This window comes from Acartia tonsa, chromosome 5, assembly GCF_053477335.1.
Source record: "Acartia tonsa isolate MP-2025a chromosome 5, ASM5347733v1, whole genome shotgun sequence".
Taxonomy (NCBI): Eukaryota; Metazoa; Arthropoda; class Copepoda; order Calanoida; family Acartiidae; genus Acartia; species Acartia tonsa.
Genome location: NC_137264.1, coordinates 16,161,725 through 16,186,114, shown reverse-complemented (window position 1 = coordinate 16,186,114; position 24,390 = coordinate 16,161,725). Strand labels below are relative to the sequence as shown.

Below are 24,390 nucleotides of genomic sequence, written 5' to 3'. Positions count from 1 at the left end.
CAGTTACTTGTTTTTAAAGTGAATCTTATCAATAACTATCTGCAGAACTGAAGCAAGACTAACAATGACGGAGGAAAGAGAGTCATGGGGAAACCACTTGGAGTTTTTTCTTTCTTCCCTTGGCTTGGCTGTTGGATTGGGCAATGTCTGGAGGTTCCCTTATGTGGCATTTGAAAATGGAGGTAATTTTCAGGCTAGATACATTTTTTTCCACATTTACCAGCTGTGATAAAATTAATATTATAGAATCGTTTCCTGTTTTATCAACCAATGAGTAGAAAAAAAAACAAAGCACACAGTCTCTTCTAGAGTAGCTTAATTTTTTTTGCTAAAAATATATATACATATATTTTAGCATCTTACCAGGTGGAGGTTTTGAATTATGATTTATAGCATTTGAATTTCAATAATAACACTTTAATTTATGTTAAGGTGGTAGTTTCTTGATTCCTTATGTGTTGGCCCTCTTCCTGGTCGGACTTCCAGCTTTCTTCATTGAGCTCTCTGCCGGTCAATATGCTCGGTATGGGGGCCTTTAATCATGCCGGCGAGACGTCACCTAAAAGCGTAAACTACTTCACTAATTTTCATGAATGTTTCATAGTTACTAGCCTAAGGGTTGAGTCATTTTCTCGTGTACTATCTCATATGAAAGACTCTGTTGTCAATGGTACTTACAGGCAACCAAGTCGAGATTCAAACCCACTACATTCCCAATACTATACGTGTTAATCCACGGTCGCGGGTTTTAGGGTCGATTTATAACTGAAAACGCTAAAAAATATTTTCTCGTATTCATTCGAATCGGGTGGATAGGAACCGGTTCTCATTCATACGAAAAAACTATGTCTAGCATCGTATTATATCCAGCTTTCTACGAATATAAAAATGTACAATCATAATATTAAAACCAGCTTTTTTTAGCCCGTGCCTACGGCACCTAGGGGCTAAAAAACTGGTTTTAATCTTACAATTGTACATTCTACATCCGCGGAAAGCCGTTTATAATACGATGCGAATATAACTATTACTGATTTAGGAATGCCAGACTAAGCTCGTGCAACCAAAGAATTAGTTTCAAATTTAAATGCCCCAGAATTAGATTTTTTCCTTTAAAGTTTGTTTCCTCATAAATTTAATATGATAGGTTATCCCCCCCCCCCCCCCTCCCACCTCTTCGGAAAATATAAAATATTATTTTGATCATCTTTTTTAAATTCAGTGTTGGAGCCAACAAAGTATGGGGTAGAATGGTTCCTGCCCTTTCTGTAAGTTACTTTAAAAAGCGCAGCTACTCCAGAACTTTATTATGTCTGCATGTCCATCAGTATTTCCTAGAACGCTATCAAAGTGACTTTACATAACTTTTTAAAAGAAACACGACTAATGTGATACTTACCAGAAAGTATTTTTTCTAATGACCCAACATATTTGAAATCTTTCCTTCTTGTTTATAAAAGGATTATCAACCATTTTCGAGATCTTTAAAACAAACATTATTCTCAAAAAAATTCTACTGTTTAGGGTCTTGGTTATGGAATGATTTTTGTGAGATTTCTTGTGAATATTTACTATGTGGTTATTTGTTCATGGGCTAATGTTTATCTAGGTAATTACACTTTTTAAAAGCGAAGCTCTTCTATAATTAGGGTCGGTTGGTCCGTCTGTAACGGTTAGCTCATTTCGTTGATTTAGACATGTTAAAGTTGTCCTATCGATTTCAAACTTTGAATGAAGATTCCTAGAACAGTTAGGTACGTATTAGAAAGTGTAGCAACTTCAATTGCACAATTTTGCGACAAATTTCTGTACAATTTCGTTTAGACATAGAAATTAATGTTCTTATTAAGTTCTGACACTCTACAAGAGTTATTGTTCGTTTGTCCTTCCTTCTGATTTTAGAGCTTCACTTGTATTGATATTGTCATTCTTGTTTATCATAGCTGATCTATAACATTGGATAGTAAATTAAACATAATGATACGGACATATGCATCTGTGGAGTAGATTCGCTGTTAGATATAAACTGATACACTTTTGATTTTAGTTGTTGGATTTCAACAATACCTTCCCTGGGAGAATTGCGGGTAAGTTATTTTGTGAAAAGCTTCGCTATACATGTCAAACACGTTTGTCTTTAATGCAGGTGTTGTGATATTAGAGTAAAACACTAGAGGGAGAAAGGGTTAACTCTCCCCATCGCACCTTATGCAACCCTTCTATTGGGTCATTGAAAATCAACCAATGGTGTCGCTTATATTAACACAGCCAAGTAGTAGAAAATGATTTAGAAGCAGAAGAAACAGGTCTTTGAAAAAGTTGTCTGTATATACATCTATACTATAGATCTGTTATATTGATTTTTATTTGTGTGTTGATATGAAATCAAATAAATTTCCATTTTCATTTCACCTTTTAATTAAGTTCCTCAATACTCAATTATTTTTTATCATGAAACTTGTTGTCGAATCTCGCACAAAGCTTTGTGAAACTCATGATGTAATTTGAAATTTTACATACTCTGTTTATGTCATATGCGCGACTTTAATAGTAAAAGTATTTATATCATAATCCATGCAAAGCTGGGACTTTCAGATAAAGGTTGGCTGTCAGTCAAATTTTATAGAAATATACCACCAACACCAAACAACGATTTTTTATCCTGTGAGATGAAGTTTTGTAAAGCTAGAAATTAACAATCACCCCCCCCCCCTCTTATTTTAAAAAAGTTGGCCCCTGCATCCTGCAGGGAAAATTTAACACTGGGAAGCTTTTAAATTAATCAAACCATTAATAAGGATGGAAAATACAGGTCCTAGGACAAACGTCGGAGTGGACATTTAACCCAACCTAACCTATTTCAGACCATCTTACAGGTTTTTTTTTGATGCCTAAACTCTGCTGGGGGTTTATTTGTACCTTCATATCTTAACCTAACCTAATCTGTATAGAAATACTTAATTAAATTAATATCTTAACACTCCTGCGTTTTTCCACTCCGACGTTTGGGACTCCTGCGTTTGTCCTGGAACCAAAATATAGCTTGTTAAGTGATCCAATTTGAGTTGGAGAAAAATATCCAAAATAAATTGTTGTGTTGTCGTGTTAAAGATAATTTCATTTTCTCTCTATAAATTGGAATATCTATGAAAACCACTAAAAAAAGAAATTATTTTCGGGAAAAATTGGTACCTAATATCTATAAAAAATATTTTGTAAAATATACCAGAAATCCCCCCCCCCCTAATTGAAAAAAATTAAGTATGTTCAAAAGTAAAAAAGTTTTCTATGTTTGGCTTACCCTAACACCCAAAGGCAGCGGTTAAATAGTCTCACAAACATTTACTTCATATAGGAATTATGAAAACTTGTTATTGCTTCGCTACTTATGGACTTGTTCATTTTTTATAGACATAAATATCATGTGTATAATATGATTAACACTTCCTCATATTATTATATTCGAAAAGTAGTTTATATTTAAAAAAAACACAAAAGAAAACAAATTGCTATTAGTGAGAGTAAGGCAAATCAATAACGAAAATTTGAGCTGTAGTAATAATTTGCGGTCTTAACAATCTCATGATATTTGATACATTTTGCGGAAATGATGGCACAATCTGTATAATATGTAAAAGGATAAACAAGTGTAAATTAATGATACCCTAGGGAGGTCGTAGAGACAATATATTTATTTTTGGTGTCGGATTGTTTCCGCTATAATGTAAATCCATATTACTTATTTTTTTTTACATATAAGTCTGCTATTAAAAAAGAAGTTTTTTTGGGATCTACTGCAGTTCACGGTAAAATATTGCTGGTAACGAATATTGCCAAAAATCTATGAATTTTAAAGGCTGCTAGATATCAAACGGCTGAACGTACAGATCATGCCCGCACACTGGTTTAAGCGGCACAAGAAGGCCTACAAATAATCTGAAATGGCCATAAATCAACAATGCATAATTATCGTAGTGCAGAGAAATGCGCGAAAAAGGCCTATTTTACGCGTTTTTTCTTCAGTGAAGCTTACCCTGTGCATCATTGGATCTTGGCTTTTCCAGATTATTTGTAGGCCTTCTTATGCCGCTTAAAATGGTGTGTGGGTATGATCTGTACGTTCAGCCGTTTGGCAGTTAGCAGCCTTTAAAATTCATAGATTTTTGGCAATATTCGTTACCAGCAATATTTTACCGTCAACTGCAGTAGATCCGTTTTTTTAAAGCAAAGCTTCTGTGTATAAGTAACTTTCTTTCTGTCTGTCTTCGATTTCTGCAATTAACGCTTCAACATGTATTATATGTATAATTGCAAAATAATTAAAATTACTGAAATATCGAAAAAAATCAATAAAGTTTTCCTAAAATGGAGAATTTTATCATTTATGTAGTTAATGATATCTTAACAAACAAATTGAAAATTCCTACATAATAGGATAAAATTAAAGAGGTCGTTGTGGTTGCACTCTGAGCTATGGTGATCATAGTTCGAGTTCAAATCTCCATAAGTTGACTCGAATTTCTCATTCGCAAAATTAATCACACAACTTCCCCTTGTTGTAAGTTTGAATACTTAATAGACAGGCACAAAATATTAGTACTAACCTTATCCCAAGCTCATCTGCAGAGAGAGCGTCATTCATTACGGTGACTTAATTTGGGACACCCGCTATACTTAGCGAGGGTAAGGTAATAGTGAGGAGCTCTCATGAGACAGCGGGTCAAGTCACAATGTACTTGAACGCGAAGCTTGAGTTGCCCTATAGTGGCATACAAAAGTGCCTCAGCCTGCTCCATGATAACTTTGGTCCAAACCCTAAGAAATTATGGCTAATCAAGCAATCAATCAATATAATAGGATATTTGAGTTATGAATAAACAAATTTTCTTCATTATCTGTCTGATAATGAATTTTAAAATATATTTTAGTGATTTGGATATAAACACAATAACGTGTTGGACACAGAAACAAGAAACCGATTGTCAAGTAAGTAAAGTAATGCAGCGCAGCTACTCTATAACTAGTATAGGCAACATCTGCAAGTTCATGCAATTTTACTCGATAAAAGATAGTAAAACGAACACAAATCATTATTGATAGATTTTATTAAAAATCTTAAGACGGTAATTACTTATTTAATACTATCTTATTATTATGCAAACTGTATAAGCTGAAGCTTAAGATTGAGTTCTCCATTGTGAGGAAGCTTCATATGGGTCTAGAGATGGTTTTATACTATTTTATTTGTAGATTATTAAAGTATTTAGATGGTTTTAGGCTGCTCTTCTAGGTAATTACATGGTAATTAAACGGTTTAAGCCAATCCTAACTAAATATAACAATCCGCTATTTTAGCTGGGATGGTTTTAGGCTACACATCTAAAAAATTACACGGTTTCCTATCTTGGTTAATCATTTACCTCAATAAAATAATACACTGATATAAATACCCCAAAACAATCTGATAAATATATATTATTTTCAGAACAACCAAACTACGTATTTCAACAATGCTTGTGTAAAGTCTGAAGAATTTTGTCAATATTATGGTAAATTATATGATGAAAACAGCGTGGTAAGACCATTCAATTTTTCTTAAATCCTTTTATAAAAGTAATTAGATGTCGGTGAGTCTGTCTGTTTGTACAAAAGAACCGATATGGTTCTCTTTTACAATGTAGCTTCTCATAGGTGCAGGGATTTTCAAAATTTACAAAACTAAATATTGGGAAAGGATTCATCCCACCCCCAAGTGTCTCTAGGGGCGTATCTCCTCATAAAGTAATATGTTTTCCGGTTTGCTCGTACGTTAAGATCTCGCTAACCACTGAACTCATTGAGTTCTCCATTTAAGGTAAGCTTCACATAGGTCTAAAATGGTTCTAGGTTAATTAATTTTGACTTTAAGTCTTGAGTTGGTTTAGGCTTTTTACATCAACCCCCCCCCCCCCCTCCCCCCCAAGAAATTTTTTTAGGCCGCTGGTTGAAAATAATTTGATGTTTGTTTATTTTTAGCTGTCTAAGGTTTCTTTATCTAAATGTCTAAAATTTTCAAGGGATACAAAGACTTCAACCAATCACATGAACCGGGTAAAAATATACCACAAATTAATCCCCACTGTCAATTATTTCTCGCAAACAAAATGTTTACTTTGGTAGATTAAATTTATTGAGGTACTTTTTTGTGAAGGATATCATTTCCCTTTGATATTTCCCCAGCTAAATTGTTAAGTTTTTTTTTGGGGGGGGGATACATTGTCACCTCCCTTTCTGACTAAAACATAATGTTATGATTAATTACCAATAATTCTGTAGGGTGAATGTTATTATGTTGATTCAACAACACAGGAAAATATGTATCAAACCTTTGATCAAGTATATAACAGGCAAGATGTTTGTTAATAAAAATATTCTAATATAAATTACTGCCTGTACTGTTTACTGGATCGTTAAAGGAATCAAATTAATCCTGTAGTTGAGGACCTCCTTAAAATCATTATTCCAGGGGATCGAAATTTTTTAAACCATTGCGCAAAGTGCCTAAATAATTGTTTGGTATTTTACCCAAGTGGTTCCCATGGATATAATTTTCCTTGTTATATTTAGAACAAGTCTAGCCTATATTCTTCTTTACTATGATGGTTACTATGGATATAATTATCCTTGTTATATTTAGAACAAGTCTAGCCTATGTTCTTGTTTACTATTATGGTTCATATGGATATAATTATCCTTGTTATATTTAGAACAAGTCTAGCCTATGTTCTTGTTTACTATTATGGTTCCTATGGATATAATTATCCTTGTTATATTTAGAACAAGTCTAGCCTATGTTCTTGTTTACTATTATGGTTCATATGGATATAATTATCCTTGTTATATTTAGAACAAGTCTAGCCTATGTTCTAGTTTACTATGATGGTTCCTATGGATATAATTATCCTTGTTATATTTAGAACAAGTCTAGCCTATGTTCTTGTTTACTATGATGGTTCCTATGGATATAATTATCCTTGTTATAATTAGAACAAGTCTAGCCTATGTTCTTGTTTACTATTATGGTTCCTATGGATATAATTATCCTTGTTATATTTAGAACAAGCCCAGCCTATGATTACTACTTCCGTAAAGTTCTAGGTCTTGTATACTATGATGGATCATCTAGAACTTTTGATGTAAGTTTTTTTTATTTTTCTAAGGGGTAAGACAGCAAATCAATGCATTTTGAGGGATCTAAAGGAATAAGACAATAGCCGATAAATTTCTATACATCCCCCAACGTTCATCGACAAAATATCTCTTATGTAGATTACTATTAATAATTAGACACTCAATTTAATAGGCCAACCAATCAAATTTCAGTATTACTCCCCAAAGTTCTTAAGCCAATTATAAGAAACAAGGATGACAACATCCATAAGTAGCAAAGCACAAAAATTATGTATAAGAATTTAAAGATTAGTTGTCAAAAACATGTATATTTGAGAAAAATCACGAAACCTTTTCAACATTTGTTTTTAATTTTTTAATACTTATATATCAGTACTATGACTAACAGACTGACGGGAAATTTAATTTTGATATTTTTAACTAAAAAAATTTTGAAATCAGACCTTAAACACCAAAGATATGAGGAAAAATGGGAAAAATATAAAAATAGCCAAAAACTTGCAAAAAGGCAGTCTGACAGCCATTGATGTTTTCTTGAAAAGACAGGAAATTTAATTTTTATATCTATAACTGAAAAATTTTTGGAAATCGGACTATAAACACCAAAAGTATGGATAAAAATGTGAAAAATAAAAAAAATAGCCTAAAACCTGCTTAAAGGCAGTCTGACCGTCATAGTTTTTTCATGAAATGACAGGAAATTTTATTCTGATATATAAAACTGAAAAAATTTTGGAAATTGGACCATAAACACCAAAGATATGGAGAAAAATGTGAAAAATACAAAATTAGCCTAAAACCCGCTAAACCGCCATTGATGTTTTATAGTTAATTGGGCTCCTTAATAATGGGAATGTTGTATATCTTTTATAGGAGCCGAGAAAATCACGTTTCCCCCAAACTAAGACAGACGGACATACGGACATTTTAAGTTATAGAGTAGCTTCGCTACTAAAAATGATTATACAAATTTGGGGTCCAGTGTAATAAACAAAATTAGAAATAATAAAATGAGGGGTTGTCAGTCACAGAATTTATTTAATCAAAATTTTTCCAGAATATTTATACTTTGTCAGTATAAACTTGGGGTAAACTAATGGAAAGTAAAAAAGTTGGGCACAAATAAGATGATATATGAAATGTAACTGCTGTGTATGTATATGTAACGCTATTCTGATAATTATGTATTTAGGATTTTGGAAGTATAAAATGGGAACTTGTTGTCTCCTTACTTGTCAGGAATCAAATTATTACATTAACAAAAGTGCCGTAAAGAGAGGGAGATAGGTTCGAATCTCAGCTGGCACCTTTACATAACTAAATATCCTTTTATGTAAGTAATAAGTTTTGTGCTTGTTCGTTAAGATCTTTTTAGTTACTAAACTGATTGATTTCTCCATTTTATGTAAGCTTTACACAGATCTTGGGGTGGTCTTTTATAAACCCCCCCCCCCCCCTCGAAAACATAGCCTCTATTGGCTAGGGACGAACGTGTTTAATATTTTTTTTTTCTGCTCCACATCAATTATTAAAGCACGAGAAATTTCTTGGCCTAAAAACAGGCGCAATTCATTACCGTGCACAGTAAAAATTTCCTGAAAAACTGAAATAGTTGGAATTTTAGTGCCATAGGAAGATATACTCAGAATACAAGAAAAATTATAACCTCATTGGAATGATAAAAATTATTACTAGGATCTTACACCAGATTATAATGTACTCCAATGAATGAAACTTGTAGCGGGCTAGAATAACAATCCCATCCAACCACCCCTTTTAAGCAATCTCTGCCTCTCCTACTGGATACACGAACTGTCCAATAAATGGCAGTGGAAATATCAACCTAAATTGACGACAATCTTTCCCTGTCATAATACTTCTGTATTTTCTTTGTATTTACAACAAAGACGACATATGCAATCATACTAAACTAAGATGAACAATAATTTGATTTAAAATCTCAGTTGGATTCTCATTTGCTTAATTCTAATCAAAGGTAAACACAATTATATTAATTTAGATTTATTTATGAATTAAGGATCTGAACCATTTGATAAATAAGAAAGAATATACATATTTAGTGTCAAAGTGTTAAAATTGCTTTGTTGATATCATGTCAGCCACGACAATTACTTGAAATGAAATATACTGATAAGTGGAAGTTTAGTTGACTTTAATAGGAATCCCAATCATACAAGCACATCAAAAACAACAATGACATTTTAAAAAAAAACATACATATATTGACCGAGTAGGGAAAGCAAAGCTTTCTAAAACACTCTTTGTGGAATCTCCTTATAGCGCCTATAAAAAATGGATAAATTTAATGGCAATATGACGTCATACTACAATAATAAAATATTCTAATATGACGTAATTCGGGATACTTAGGCCAAAAGTTTATCCCCTTTTTGTATAGGCACTATATAAAGCTTTTTCTTTATGTGTTTAAAATTAAATAAGAATATAAATAAAATGTTTCTAGGCCTGAAGAGTTTGGGTAAAGCTTCCTATGTAATTACTCTGTCACCCTATTTTGTTCTAACTGTTCTACTTATCTACAGTCTTATCAATGGAAAACAGGTGATAACACTCAACATAAAGTTACACTTGACATAATAATAAGAATGGCATTATGATTTACTGTGCTTAAAAATACACTTGACATTAAGATTCACTTGACATAATAATAAGGATGACATAATGATTTACTGTGCTTAAAAATACACATGACATTAAGATACACTTGACATAATAATAAGGATGACATAATGATTTACTGTACTTAAAATACACATGACATTAAGATACACTTGACATAATAATGAGGATGACATAATAATTTACTGTACTTAAAAATACACATGACATTAAGATACACCTGATATAATAATAAGGATGACATAATGAGTTACTGTACCTGACATAATAATAAGGATGACATAATGAATTACTTTGCTTAAAAATACGCATTACATAAAGATACACTTGATTTACAGATGTCCTCGACAAAAAGATATGCCTACATAAGGATACACTTGACATAAGGGTACATTTGATAAAAAGTTACACTTGACGTAAAGATATACGTACAATAATAATATACTAGCTATATATAGTTATACATCTTACTGAGATACACTTTACATAAAGTTACACTTGATATAAAGTTACACTTGACAATAAGATACACTTCACAATGACATAAATTATAAAGCTAAATAAATATTTTTTGCTTTAAAAGTACACTGAATATATTTCCAATATTTTATTTATTTCTAGAATGCTTTGAAAGGTATAGAGCAATTCTTTTCCCCTGACTGGGATCTTTACACGCAATCATCTTCTTATCAAGTAAGTATTGGCCTGTAGACCCGTGGTTGCGGGTTCGAGCCTGAACACTAGCCAATTCATACATTAAATAATGACACTTTTGCCATGTCTGGAGCATGGCCAAGAATAAAAAGGAAAGCATGCTTTGGCCCATAAACAGGCAAATTCCTTCATCTACGATCTGTAAGTGGAAGGACAATTTTCAGGTTATTTTAGCATAGGTCAAAGTAAGACTTAAGAGATGTGGGTGGTGTTGATGCCACATTTTCTTGAGATGAATAACCCAAGACTAAAATAAGTTCTCACCTAGAGTTTAACAGAAAATGAATTCATGTTTTTCGGCTATTTTACATTCTAGGGAGACCTACATAGATTTCACTTTAAAAAAAAAATCGGTTGATGAAACAAGAATTATATAAAATTTGCCTGCGGGAAACCTATAATTACTTAAAAACAATAAAAAATTATAATGCCTAAGTATGAGCCATTGCATTGATTATAAGCTTTAAGGAGATCAAATGTTACTGTTAAATGTTAAAAATATATCTGTTTTTTAGATATGGGGAAAAGCCGCCTCGCAGATTTTGTTCTCGCTGTCAGTTGGATTTGGAAGTCAGCTTGTGTTGTCCAGCTATAATCAAGTTAACAATAACTGTCACAGGGACAATAACACTTATTTAATTTTGATGATAAAATTATGACACCAGGAAAAAAAATATGTAATTTTGATGGTTTCCCTCATAGTGTCTTGTCGAGCACAGAAATCCTCACGCCAAATATTTGAAATAAATTGAAATTAATAAAAAAGGGGGTGGGGGGTTATTTCTCGTATGTTTCTTTAATAATTTAGGTGAGGTTAGGCACCGCATAATATATAATGTAACCATAAAAATAGTTGAATAATAACAAACCGAAGATATACATTAATATGCTTTACATATTAGAATCATAATCCACGGAAGCTTTTTTATCTCTATTTATCTCTATATAAAGGATTGAATTTTTCTGAAAACTAGTATTGTGTAAATGTTATAGTTTTTTTTTTGTAGAGACGCATGGCTAATTGGAATCATGAACTCTTTAACCTCTGTGTTTGCTGGAGTAGTTGTCTTCTCAATCCTGGGGAATTTAGCTGATGGCGGGGATGTACGTACAGTACTCAAGGTAAAGACTGGGAGGGAGAGGATATTAGCAGCCAAGCAGGGTTCTAAAGGGATAAGACAATGGCCAATAAATTTATCAACATCTGCAATGATGTTACACAAAATTACCCCTCTGTAGATTACAATTATTGTTTAAAACGATTGGACACTCAACTTAATAAAATCAAAATTCAATAAGTCCCCAAAATTGTTAAGCTAACAAATAAGAAAATGTTATTAAAAAACTTTGGAGACTAGTGTGATAAACAGCCCAATATTCCCTCCTTCTCTGGTATATTAGACTTAAAATTATTATTCTGAAGTTTTATTGTATGTTGACTTAAAACCTTTTGGAGTCAAGGTTGACTTATAATATTTCTTAACTTTTCAACTAATAATGATTTTTAATTTTGAATGTGGTAATTTTGCAAATCATTCAGGTATTTCAAGGGATACAAAAATAGAATTAGAATTGATGTACATTCCCAGTGATGATATATTCATAGCAGCTACTGCTAATGATATAAATTGCAGATTATTATAATAAAGGGTGATCAAATTCTGTGTGGCCATTCCTGACTTCATTTTTACTTACGAAATATTTTTCTAACAGGATGGTATTGGTTTGGCCTTCGTAGCCTACCCCGAGGCAGTGTTGAAGATGTCCCCACCCCCGCTCTGGTCATTCTTCTTCTTCTTCATGTTGATCAACCTGGCCCTCTCCTCCATCTGCAGCGGGGTACAGACATTCCTTGCATTTGTTCTTGATGAAAAACCTTCGTTGACAAAGTAGGTTTTGTTTGTTTGTTTTGAAATTTAAGAATTTTCTCTTAGCTGAGGGTGGGGGGGCTTTTCAGAGGGGAAGGCTAGTCCTAACCAACAAGAAAATAGCTTAAAACCATGAAATGACTAAAAAGGCTATTCCCTGATAAGTGTAGCCCAAACGTTTCAGTGGTTTCCAAGATCTTAATCTGAAGACAGACTAACAGACATTGGTCTACTTTGTGATTGTATTACAGCTTGATTTAATTTTTCAGGTATAGAATCTGGATTGTGATAAGTAGCTGTGTTCTATTCTTCTTACTTGGTCTACCTATGTGTACAGAAGGTTAGTTATAGATAGATAGCTGTATCCTATTCTTCTTACTTGGTCTACCTATGTGTACAGAAGGTTAGTTATAGATAGATAGCTGTATCCTATTCTTCTTACTTGGTCTACCTATGTGTACAGAAGGTTAGTTATAGATAGATAGCTGTATCCTATTCTTTCTACTTGGTCTACCTATGTGTACAGAAGGTTAGTTATAGATAGATAGCTGTATCCTATTCTTTCTACTTGGTCTACCTATGTGTACAGAAGGTTAGTTATAGATAGATAGCTGTATCCGATTCTTTCTACTTGGTCTACCTATGTGTACAGAAGGTTAGTTATAGATAGATAGCTGTATCCTATTCTTTCTACTTGGTCTACCTATGTGTACAGAAGGTTAGTTATAGATAGATAGCTGTATCCTATTCTTCTTACTTGGTCTACCTATGTGTACAGAAGGTTAGTTATAGATAGATAGCTGTATCCTATTCTTCTTACTTGGTCTACCTTTGTGTACAGAAGGTTAGTTATAGATAGATAGCTGTATCCTATTCTTTCTACTTGGTCTACCTATGTGTACAGAAGGTTAGTTATAGATAGATAGCTGTATCCTATTCTTTCTACTTGGTCTACCTATGTGTACAGAAGGTTAGTTATAGATAGATAGCTGTATCCTATTCTTTCTACTTGGTCTACCTATGTGTACAGAAGGTTAGTTATAGATAGATAGCTGTATCCTATTCTTTCTACTTGGTCTACCTATGTGTACAGAAGGTTAGTTATAGATAGATAGCTGTATCCTATTCTTCTTACTTGGTCTACCTATGTGTACAGAAGGTTAGTTATAGATAGATAGCTGTATCCTATTCTTCTTACTTGGTCTACCTATGTGTACAGAAGGTTAGTTATAGATAGATAGCTGTATCCTATTCTTTCTACTTGGTCTACCTATGTGTACAGAAGGTTAGTTATAGATAGATAGCTGTATCCTATTCTTTCTACTTGGTCTACCTATGTGTACAGAAGGTTAGTTATAGATAGATAGCTGTATCCTATTCTTTCTACTTGGTCTACCTATGTGTACAGAAGGTTAGTTATAGATAGATAGCTGTATCCTATTCTTTCTACTTGGTCTACCTATGTGTACAGAAGGTTAGTTATAGATAGATAGCTGTATCCTATTCTTTCTACTTGGTCTACCTATGTATACAGAAGGTTAGTTATAGATAGATAGCTGTATCCTATTCTTTCTACTTGGTCTACCTATGTGTACAGAAGGTTAGTTATAGATAGATAGCTGTATCCTATTCTTTCTACTTGGTCTACCTATGTGTACAGAAGGTTAGTTATAAATAGATAGCTGTATCCTATTCTTTCTACTTGGTCTACCTATGTGTACAGAAGGTTAGTTATAGATAGATAGCTGTATCCTATTCTTCTTACTTGGTCTACCTATGTGTACAGAAGGTTAGTTATAGATAGATAGCTGTATCCTATTCTTCTTACTTGGTCTACCTATGTGTACAGAAGGTTAGTTATAGATAAATAGCTGTATCCTATTCTTTCTACTTGGTCTACCTATGTGTACAGAAGGTTAGTTATAGATAGATAGCTGTATCCTATTCTTTCTACTTGGTCTACCTATGTGTACAGAAGGTTAGTTATAGATAGATAGCTGTATCCTATTCTTTCTACTTGGTCTACCTATGTGTACAGAAGGTTAGTTATAGATAGATAGCTGTATCCTATTCTTTCTACTTGGTCTACCTATGTGTACAGAAGGTTAGTTATAGATAGATAGCTGTATCCTATTCTTCTTACTTGGTCTACCTATGTGTACAGAAGGTTAGTTATAGATAGATAGCTGTATCCTATTCTTCTTACTTGGTCTACCTATGTGTACAGAAGGTTAGTTATAGATAGATAGCTGTATCCTATTCTTTCTACTTGGTCTACCTATGTGTACAGAAGGTTAGTTATAGATAGATAGCTGTATCCTATTCTTTCTACTTGGTCTACCTATGTGTACAGAAGGTTAGTTATAGATAGATAGCTGTATCCTATTCTTTCTACTTGGTCTACCTATGTGTACAGAAGGTTAGTTATAGATAGATAGCTGTATCCTATTCTTTCTACTTGGTCTACCTATGTGTACAGAAGGTTAGTTATAGATAGATAGCTGTATCCTATTCTTTCTACTTGGTCTACCTATGTATACAGAAGGTTAGTTATAGATAGATAGCTGTATCCTATTCTTTCTACTTGGTCTACCTATGTGTACAGAAGGTTAGTTATAGATAGATAGCTGTATCCTATTCTTTCTACTTGGTCTACCTATGTGTACAGAAGGATAGTTATAGATAGATAGCTGTATCCTATTCTTTCTACTTGGTCTACCTATGTATACAGAAGGTTAGTTATAGATAGATAGCTGTATCCTATTCTTTCTACTTGGTCTACCTATGTGTACAGAAGGTTAGTTATAGATAGATAGCTGTATCCTATTCTTTCTACTTGGTCTACCTATGTGTACAGAAGGTTAGTTATAGATAGATAGCTGTATCCTATTCTTCTTACTTGGTCTACCTATGTGTACAGAAGGTTAGTTATAGATAGATAGCTGTATCCTATTCTTTCTACTTGGTCTACCTATGTGTACAGAAGGTTAGTTATAGATAGATAGCTGTATCCTATTCTTTCTACTTGGTCTACCTATGTGTACAGAAGGTTAGTTATAGATAGATAGCTGTATCCGATTCTTTCTACTTGGTCTACCTATGTGTACAGAAGGTTAGTTATAGATAGATAGCTGTATCCTATTCTTTCTACTTGGTCTACCTATGTGTACAGAAGGTTAGTTATAGATAGATAGCTGTATCCTATTCTTCTTACTTGGTCTACCTATGTGTACAGAAGGTTAGTTATAGATAGATAGCTGTATCCTATTCTTTCTACTTGGTCTACCTATGTGTACAGAGGGTTAGCTGTAGATAAATAGCTGTATCCTATTCTTTCTACTTGGTCTACCTATGAGTACAGAGGGATAGTTATAGATAGATAGCTGTATCCTATTCTTTCTACTTGGTCTACCTATGAGTACAGAGGGTTAGCTGTAGATAAATAGCTGTATCCTATTCTTTCTACTTGGTCTACCTATGAGTACAGAGGGATAGTTATAGATAGATAGCTGTATCCTATTCTTTCTACTTGGTCTACCTATGTGTACAGAAGGTTAGTTATAGATAGATAGCTGTATCCTATTCTTTCTACTTGGTCTACCTATGTGTACAGAAGGTTAGTTATAGATAAATAGCTGTATCCTATTCTTTCTACTTGGTCTACCTATGTGTACAGAGGGTTAGCTGTAGATAAATAGCTGTATCCTATTCTTTCTACTTGGTCTACCTATGTGTACAGAGGGTTGGCTGTAGATAAATAGCTGTATCCTATTCTTTCTACTTGGTCTACCTATGTGTACAGAAGGTTAGTTAGGAAAGAACCCTGCAGGGTTTGGCTTTCTAATGTCAAAGCTACCCACAGAGGATACAAATAGGTTAATTTGGCTTTTTAGTCGCTTGAATTATCTTACAAAATTACATTCAAATTTGTTTTTAATTTTACTTAGCTTGTTGGTTACACCCCTATAAATGGTTTTCTTTTTAAATCGAGTGTCTTAAACAGGGATCTTAAGGAATAAGACAATGGACGTCAAATTGACATGTATACTCTAAAATAAGAAACAAAATTATTCATTCTGTAGATTACTTTTTGTTTAGACACTACTTTTTTCGAACCGACCAATCGAAATTGAATGAGGCACCCAAAGTTTCTGAGCCAACGAATGAGATAACGTGGTTATAAAACATTGAGTACCTGTGTAATTTACAGTACAATTTTCCCTCATTTCCTGATCTAGTAGTTCCAATTATGTTTTTATTTACTTTAATATTTGTTTAATTTTATCTTTTTAGGTGGTCTGCACTTGTTCAAGATTTTTGATAAAAGATGTACCTCGTCTTTGCTTTTGTTAGTTCTTGTTGAGGTGCGTTTTACTTTATTTTAAGTAGTGCAGATACTCTATATATAGGTTATGCCATTGCGACATGTGACAATTTACAAAACAAGCGAAGTTACCTCATAAACTTAATAACACAGACAATATTTTTTTTTTTACATTTTTTGGAGATTTTCATGGTGTTATTCTTTATTATTACTGCAATTCTTTAGAACATGATTTTCATAATTTAATGAAATAAAGTACTTTATTTCCCTTAAAAAAGAAAACAAAAAGACTATTGTGTTTTTCATAAGATTAAGTCAAGAGCTATCATTTGCAATTAGGGGCAACTATTGATTAAAAATAATACTTGATTGATCAATTGAATCTGGAATATGTAAAACAATAAGCAAACTATCCAATAGCAGCGCAACAAAAACAGTTTTTAGTTCCAAAACCAAGTAGTTGGCAAACAAGACATTTAGTAGTATAGATTTGATCCTAAAATTCTGGATTTTAAACAAATAATAATAAATGAAAGTGTTTTTTGTTTAGATGATTTTAATATCCTATATTTATGGAGCTAACAAGTTTATGGGAAATGTTGAGGAGATGGGAATTGGTCTACCATCTTGGTTAAGGTAAACTGTTTTCATTTCAATCATCTACATCCCTTACTCCCTGTCCTGCACCATATTTATATGCGCGATGAAAGAAGAAAGGATCAGGAAGGGAGAGAACATTTTATTTATTACACTAGTCCCCAAAGTTTTATAATAACGTTTTCTTATTTGTTGCCTAACAACATTGGGAAATGTTATTGAATTTGATTGGTTGAGACATTAATCTAAGTGTTTAAATGTTTCAACCATTAATTGCATTCTATAGAAGGGGTAATTTTGTGTATCATAATTGAGGTTTTAAATAATTTTATCGGACATTGTCTTACTCCTTAGATCCCTGAGAAAGAATAGACAGAAAAGAAAGAAACTTAATTGTTATTAATAGATATACGATCACTTATAGAGTAGTTTCGCTTATAGTAGTTACCCATTAGGATATTATTAAATATTTTTTTGTTATTAATTTAGAATGACTTGGATTGCCATGTGGGTGGTAATCACCCCCCTGATTGTTGCTATCATAACTATTCTCACCTGGGTGGATTATGAACCTATGAAGTAAGATTTTATAGTTGTAAATAGTTGTATTTGATATACTTTAATGAGATGTCTTATTATCTGGAAGTAGTCATTTTTACTTTTTACTATTCTATCATATGGGTATATTATTCAACTTAGGGAATAAGACGGTGAACGATTATTATTTTGTAGATTAAAAATATTAGCAGAAAATTTCAACAGTTCGATTAATATTGAAAGTGGTTAAAGTTTGTAAGCCAGGAAATGTGAGAGGGTGTTTATAAAACTTGTTTGACAAGAGCTGGATCTTTAAATCGTTTATAGGTGCGCTGAACCGGGGCGATTCATTTCAGCGCACCATAAGATTATTAATACCAATCTTTAAATCGAAAAGATCCAGCTCAGTATAATTTATAGTCTAATGTTCTTTCCCTTATCGTTCTTTTATCCCGCTGCGAATTTCAATTTATTAGAGAACATGAAAATCTGGTGTAAGATCCAAGTAATGGCATGTTTTTCCTACAAAATCTATATAATTTTAGTTAGAATAAACATATGATTATTATATAATTTAGGAAAATAAAATTTAAACATTTGAAAAGTTTGAAAATTGCAATGTAATTGCTATTGTTGCGTTTTAAACACATTTTTCTAATTGTCAGAAAATTTAAAAATATTTTACTTAGCAAGCATTTAAGAAAAAGTAATAAAGTTTTTATTTTTTAGTACTTTAACTGCTTCGTAACTAGGGTCTATCTGACAAGTTTTATTAGCCCCGAGGGGCTAAAGTCCCGGGGTAGCAAAACTATTATTGATTTTATGATTTTTATTTCAATATTCGTGGAAAATTGTCCGTATTACGTTGCAATACATTAGTTTTTAGTATGGCTGAGAACCGGTTCTAATCCAGCGGATATTATTCGGTTTAGAAGCCACACGGGAAAAGAGATTTTATTAAATTGTAATCAACGTTAATAATACTCATAATATAATCAAATTACTAATTTATTCCTGTTTTGATGCAAATGTATAAAAAATCATTTTAATTTATGTGTAAATTTGTATTTTGAAATATTACGCTATACTATCAATCACTTGAAAACAAGAAAATCTTTGCGCATATATTAGCATATAAGTGTTTGTATTTTTGGTAATTTTGGATTACAGTAACCTCATAGGTCAAGAATAAAAATACAAGAGCAAATAATCACTAAAATTTAAGTAATATTTGGTTTTAAGATATCTTTATTTCGACATTTTAAATTAAATAAACAAACATTTGTAAAGAATATGTACTGAGTTTGCCTGTAATTCATTTTATTATTAAATATATTTAAAATAGGTGTCAGGGGGTTTCTTTTCTTTATTACTGTAGGTCAAGTTAGGTCACGTTATTTTGGGAACTAGGTAGTCCCACAGGGTGAAGATTATAAGCCTTGTAGGGTTGAGGCATAAGGAAAACTACTTCCTTATTTTTAAAATAAGAGGGGGGGGGGGGGGGGGCTCAGTGTTATATAGGCACTTTTGGGGAAATGGACCGAAGCTTTAGCAGCAGCATTAAATGGTGTACTCGCATACACAGACATAAGATAGCTTTTCTACTTAAAAAGTTTGAATAACATTAAAACTAATGTTTGTAAAAATTGATACTAAAATTAATTGAGCGCGTCCCATAAATATTTCAACAAAGTATTTTATCTACCCAAAAGTTTCCTTATATAAAACAAGAAGCTCTATATTCATATGAGGAGAGCACTCCCTAACTTTGGCTTACTACAACCCCCCCGCCTCTATAGTATAAAGGGGGGGGGGGGTGTATAACACAAAGCTTTTTGGACGCTTCGCAATTCAACTATTCAAAGCTATTACAAGGAAAAAAAGTAGTTTACCCCTTCTTACCCCAAAATGTCATAACTTTAAAGTTTTATTCAACTTTTATAATAAAAACTAACATATACAAAGTTAAAAAAGACACACAAGATACGAGTAAATTGCGGCAAAACTACTTTATCCAAAGTATGCTTTGCGTAATACCATAATGAAGTTGTTTATGTCTAAGTAAATTATTGCATTCCATAAGTAAGCTTATTTCATGTATTTTCACACTTTTACTTACAAGGGCGCGAAGCACCTCAAAAAATAATTGATTCGCAGATATTTTTAATTTTATTAATGTAATAATTGTGACGAAATACAATTTTAATCGTTTTATAGGAAATGAGTGAAACTAATTTAAATTGGCGATTGCTGACGAATGCTGTGTCATTTTAGCAATTATCCTTATTTATATCATTATATAAAAGTAACAAGATGTTTGAAGATCTTACTATATGTCGTTTTGTACCAAAGGTTCTAAATAGCAGCTAGACCAATAGTATCTTCTTTATGACTTCTTATTTTTAGATTAATTATCGATGATAAAACAAGCAAATATATTTTAGAGTAGAAACATTTATACGAATTTGAGATTTTTTTTAAAATTTAATGTTGCATATTTTTTAAAAACCTAATGAAAATTTAAGAATGTTGTTAATTGTAGCATGAAATGCGGAAAATCGTTCTCCCCATAGTAATACATTTTAGCAGGGAAATGGAAAAATATTGTAAAAAAATTTGTTCTGACATTCAAGCATCATACAGCTTCAATAAAAAAGTTTCAAAAAAAGATAATTAAACTGATTGCATAAATGTGGGTTTTGAACTTTAGGTGAGGAAGAGATAGAGAGAGAGAGAGAGAGAGAGAGAGAGAGAGAGAGAGAGAGAGAGAGAGAGAGAGAGAGAGAGAGAGAGAGAGAGAGAGAGAGAGAGAGATAGAGAGAGATAGAGGAGAGAGAGAAAGATAGTAAAGGCGCCATTTCTAAATTGTGAGATTAAATTAACACTTTCTAAGAAAATAAATCGCTTTAAAAAATCAACAAGTAATCAGTAAAGCAGTTAGAGAGATCTTACAAGACAGACAGAAATCATTCTGCTTATTATTGATTTATAAAACGTGGTAAGGCTTAGACACTCTAAGGTTAAAGTAGGAAGTTAATTTCGCAGCTGTAACCAACAATGGAATTAAGTCGAAAACAAAATTTTAATAATTTCAGCTGATTTTTTTTTTGGGGGGGGGGGAGGGTATTCTTAACAGATTTTTTAAAAAAGTAAACGTTAAAATAGTTTTAGATTACATTGAAATGATTAAAACCTTACAAAATGGTAATTAGTATATAACTGGAAAAAAATAAATATTTTGTTTATTTACAATTCCGTGTTTCCCAATTTTTCTCAGAAACAATTAATTGCTTAGTTTATACGCTTTTGTCAGTAAAGCGAGGCGAATAAAAATAAGAACAATTAATTTCAGCGCAAATCCTTATTTTAGGATTTTTAAATTGAGCCACATTTTCCCTATTTTCTATTCTATTGAATAAAAAAGTAAGCTTTTTGATTTGACAATTAAGATCTTGCTAAAATCTCTAACAATTATATTTTAAGAAAGATTCAAATTGGATCTTAACTTTTATATTAGAAATATATATGATATTCAAATTCATGCAAATTAATAACAGTTTGACTTTTGTGTAACACTTACTAAAATTATATTTACACAGTTGGATCAAATGACAAATACTTATTAAGAGTAGACAAAAATAAACTTCAATAAATAGACTTGTATTTGAAGAAATGATGTAATTTCTTTTGCTTTAGCTCGAAAATAACTTAAATTTTTCTCCTGTTAACTTCTAATTTGCATTTGGTAAGTACGTCTGGCTGTTTAAGATGAGCGAAGCTACCCTATTTTTGAAAAATCTATAAACCTTCATAACTTTAGTTAGGATAGGAATATTTTAACAAAATCAACGGCTATGTAAATATTTCTTCAATGCAAACAATGTTTGTGAACAAGAATATAGCGTCAGGTGCACCCAGTTTGAGTCCCGGCACTTTTAGGTAGGCCCAGAATAAGTAAAATAGTACACTTGTAAGGCAGGTTTTCAAATATTTTTTTTCTTTCTAGCTGTCTACTTACAGCCATTATTACGTCCTAAGATAGATAAAAGTCGATTTAATTTTTTTGAATGTCCAGATTTTTGTCAAAAATTCCCACTGTGATTTAGCTGTTTTAACTATCTGAGAGGGGGTGGAAACAGTTCTGCTATTTGTAGGTTTATAAACTTTTGGGTTTAATAAAAATTATTATATACAAATTTACTTTGTTTAATATTCTTTCAAAAATGATTCTAATCAACACAACGGAAAATTAAAACAGTAAACTAAAATACAGTAAAAGTTTACAAACTTTTTTCCTTATTTAGGAATTAGTCTACTCGAAACAAAGTTATAACAATGAAAAAAATATTAGAATACAGTTATTACGTATTATTTATCGATCAGGTATTTGTTTAATCACTAAAGATATTAACAAAAAACAAATACATACAAAAACTAATATATTTTGCTTATTTTTGTGTTTTCTAGTTATATCGACAACAACGGAGTAGTGTACGAGTACCCAGCTTGGGCCCAGGTAGTTGGATGGGTGTTCGAGATACTGCCAACAGCTATCACTGTTCTATACTTTGTTTACTCATTAGCTAGGTAAGCTATGTCACAACTTGTACTTGTAAGGATGACATTTACAATTTAATATTTGGTTAGTTTTGCATACAGGACTCGCCTAACTCGCCCTTTTAATGCACATTGTCCTCATCTAATTTTGATAAGAAAATTTTCTTTTTATGGCCGACCCTATCTAACTTACAATTACCAATTTTAATAGTTTATGTAGAAAATACGAAGCTCTTTATAATGCCTATAAAAAATTTACGTCATATAATACAATGACCAATGATAGGCCAATACAAAGACTAAATTACCTATTTTAATTGGCCAATGGTAGGCCAGTATGACGTCATTTTTATAGGAACTATAAAAAGCTTCAGAAAATACAGGCTGAATATACACATGTTATCAAAATTTCGTTTGTGCTAAGATTCGAACCTATTACTTGATCGATGTTACAGTTGCTATTATGTAAGCTTAGATTGATTTAATAAAATGTTAAGGATTATCTTAGTTTACTTGAAAGACTGATCTTTTTTACAACTTGCTTATTAATGCTCAGAAAGAGTATAGCTACAAAAAATGAGCGTGAAATCGGTCTTTGCAATTTCGACTTTAGGAAGTCGTCTGTATTATGTATATTATTATTGCAAATATATGCCTAGCTATTTAGCATTATACCCTACTTTTTTATAACTTACATGATCAAAAATGAATTGTTTTTTAGGCAAGGTTTCTCAGCCAGTTTCCAACCATCACCAACGTGGGATGCTACTAATGCTTCATCCATCCTGGCCGCTCAAAAGGTGAGTGTTTCATACTGACCAATACATGTGAGTATTATGAAAGCCACGCTTCTAAATTTATTCATAATCATAAAATAGGAATCGGCAGCCGCGCGTCAGCCGCCTGTAAGCCTCAGGGAAATCAACAGTTAATCATTTTAAAAGTTAGCTGAAAGTCTAAAAATTGACATAAATAGGGTAATTCCACTTTTCAATAAATTAATAAAGCATCGAAACGGGTTTAAATTTGAGGTTTATACGCGGTTGCCGAGCACTAATAATTATTTATATTAATAATCGCCAAGGACCTTTCTTGGCAAACGTTATATGGTCAACAAGATTTTTGGCAGACTTTAAAGAAATGTCTAATCAATATAAAACTTTATCAAATTTTTTATATGTCATTCTAAGACAATAAAAAAAACACAAAGCTACCTTACAAGCAGAAGCCAAAGGTGTGTACATCTAGTTTGGTAACTATGTGCAATTGTCAATATTTTACATGTTTTATGACTAGAATTTTTATCCTTATTATTTTTTTAAATATAAACCTAATGAATAATCATCATGTTTTTAGGAATTTCAAGGAAAACTAAATAAAGACAATAGAGTAGATTTGTTGATTTATGAATTTTGCTCTTGTGGGTGTAGCCATCTTATTTTACCTATTATGTTATTCCATACACTATGATATATATTTTAGTGGAAAGAAGAGGGGTTTAATGAAGATGTGTACGATGTCACTAAGAACGAAGAAGACAGTAAATCAACCAAAACAGACCTTGATCAAATCTCTCAAAAATCAGATTAATAAGATTTTGTTTGAAATTAATCATATTTAGGTTTTATTTATTGAAAAGGTTAGGTTTTCATTCCAAATACCTTTTGTATGTAAACTTAATTTTCCTAAAATTTTATGTCAATGTTATTTTTTTAGATTAGATTTGATTTCAGATTATTCTTACATCCATAATAGTAAAACATTATTTTTTTTTAAATTTCTTAATACAACACTTATACCCAATACTGTATTTTTAATTTTTATATTATAATGAAGTATGTTTTTATTAATAAATTTTCTTCATCCTTTTTAGACCAAATGTATACCTCATCGCCACATAAATCTCCATACAACATTTTCAATGAACAGAGTGTTTTTAACAGACTTTTGGACATTACCTAA

At 32.0% G+C, this 24,390-nt stretch overlaps 2 protein-coding genes across 3 annotated transcripts in view; one reads left to right on the top strand and one right to left on the bottom strand.

The window, feature by feature from the left end:
• The window catches only part of fid (class I SAM-dependent methyltransferase fire dancer), a 158,456-nt gene that overhangs the window by 121,886 nt on the left and 12,180 nt on the right, over window positions 1-24,390 (bottom strand). The window lies entirely within an intron of this gene.
• Window positions 23-24,295, top strand: LOC145318865 (creatine transporter-like). The gene is made up of 23 exons (XM_080160527.1): window positions 23-182; window positions 433-523; window positions 1,223-1,268; window positions 1,525-1,609; window positions 2,048-2,087; window positions 4,929-4,986; window positions 5,486-5,575; window positions 6,316-6,386; window positions 7,097-7,175; window positions 8,363-8,409; window positions 9,135-9,166; window positions 9,656-9,753; window positions 10,453-10,524; window positions 11,061-11,164; window positions 11,553-11,667; window positions 12,259-12,434; window positions 12,683-12,753; window positions 16,707-16,777; window positions 17,288-17,373; window positions 17,824-17,913; window positions 22,339-22,458; window positions 23,150-23,228; window positions 23,911-24,295. Exons 1-23 carry the CDS (start codon window positions 65-67, stop codon window positions 24,016-24,018), a joined length of 1,947 nt encoding a protein of 648 aa, XP_080016653.1. The 5' UTR covers window positions 23-64; the 3' UTR covers window positions 24,019-24,295.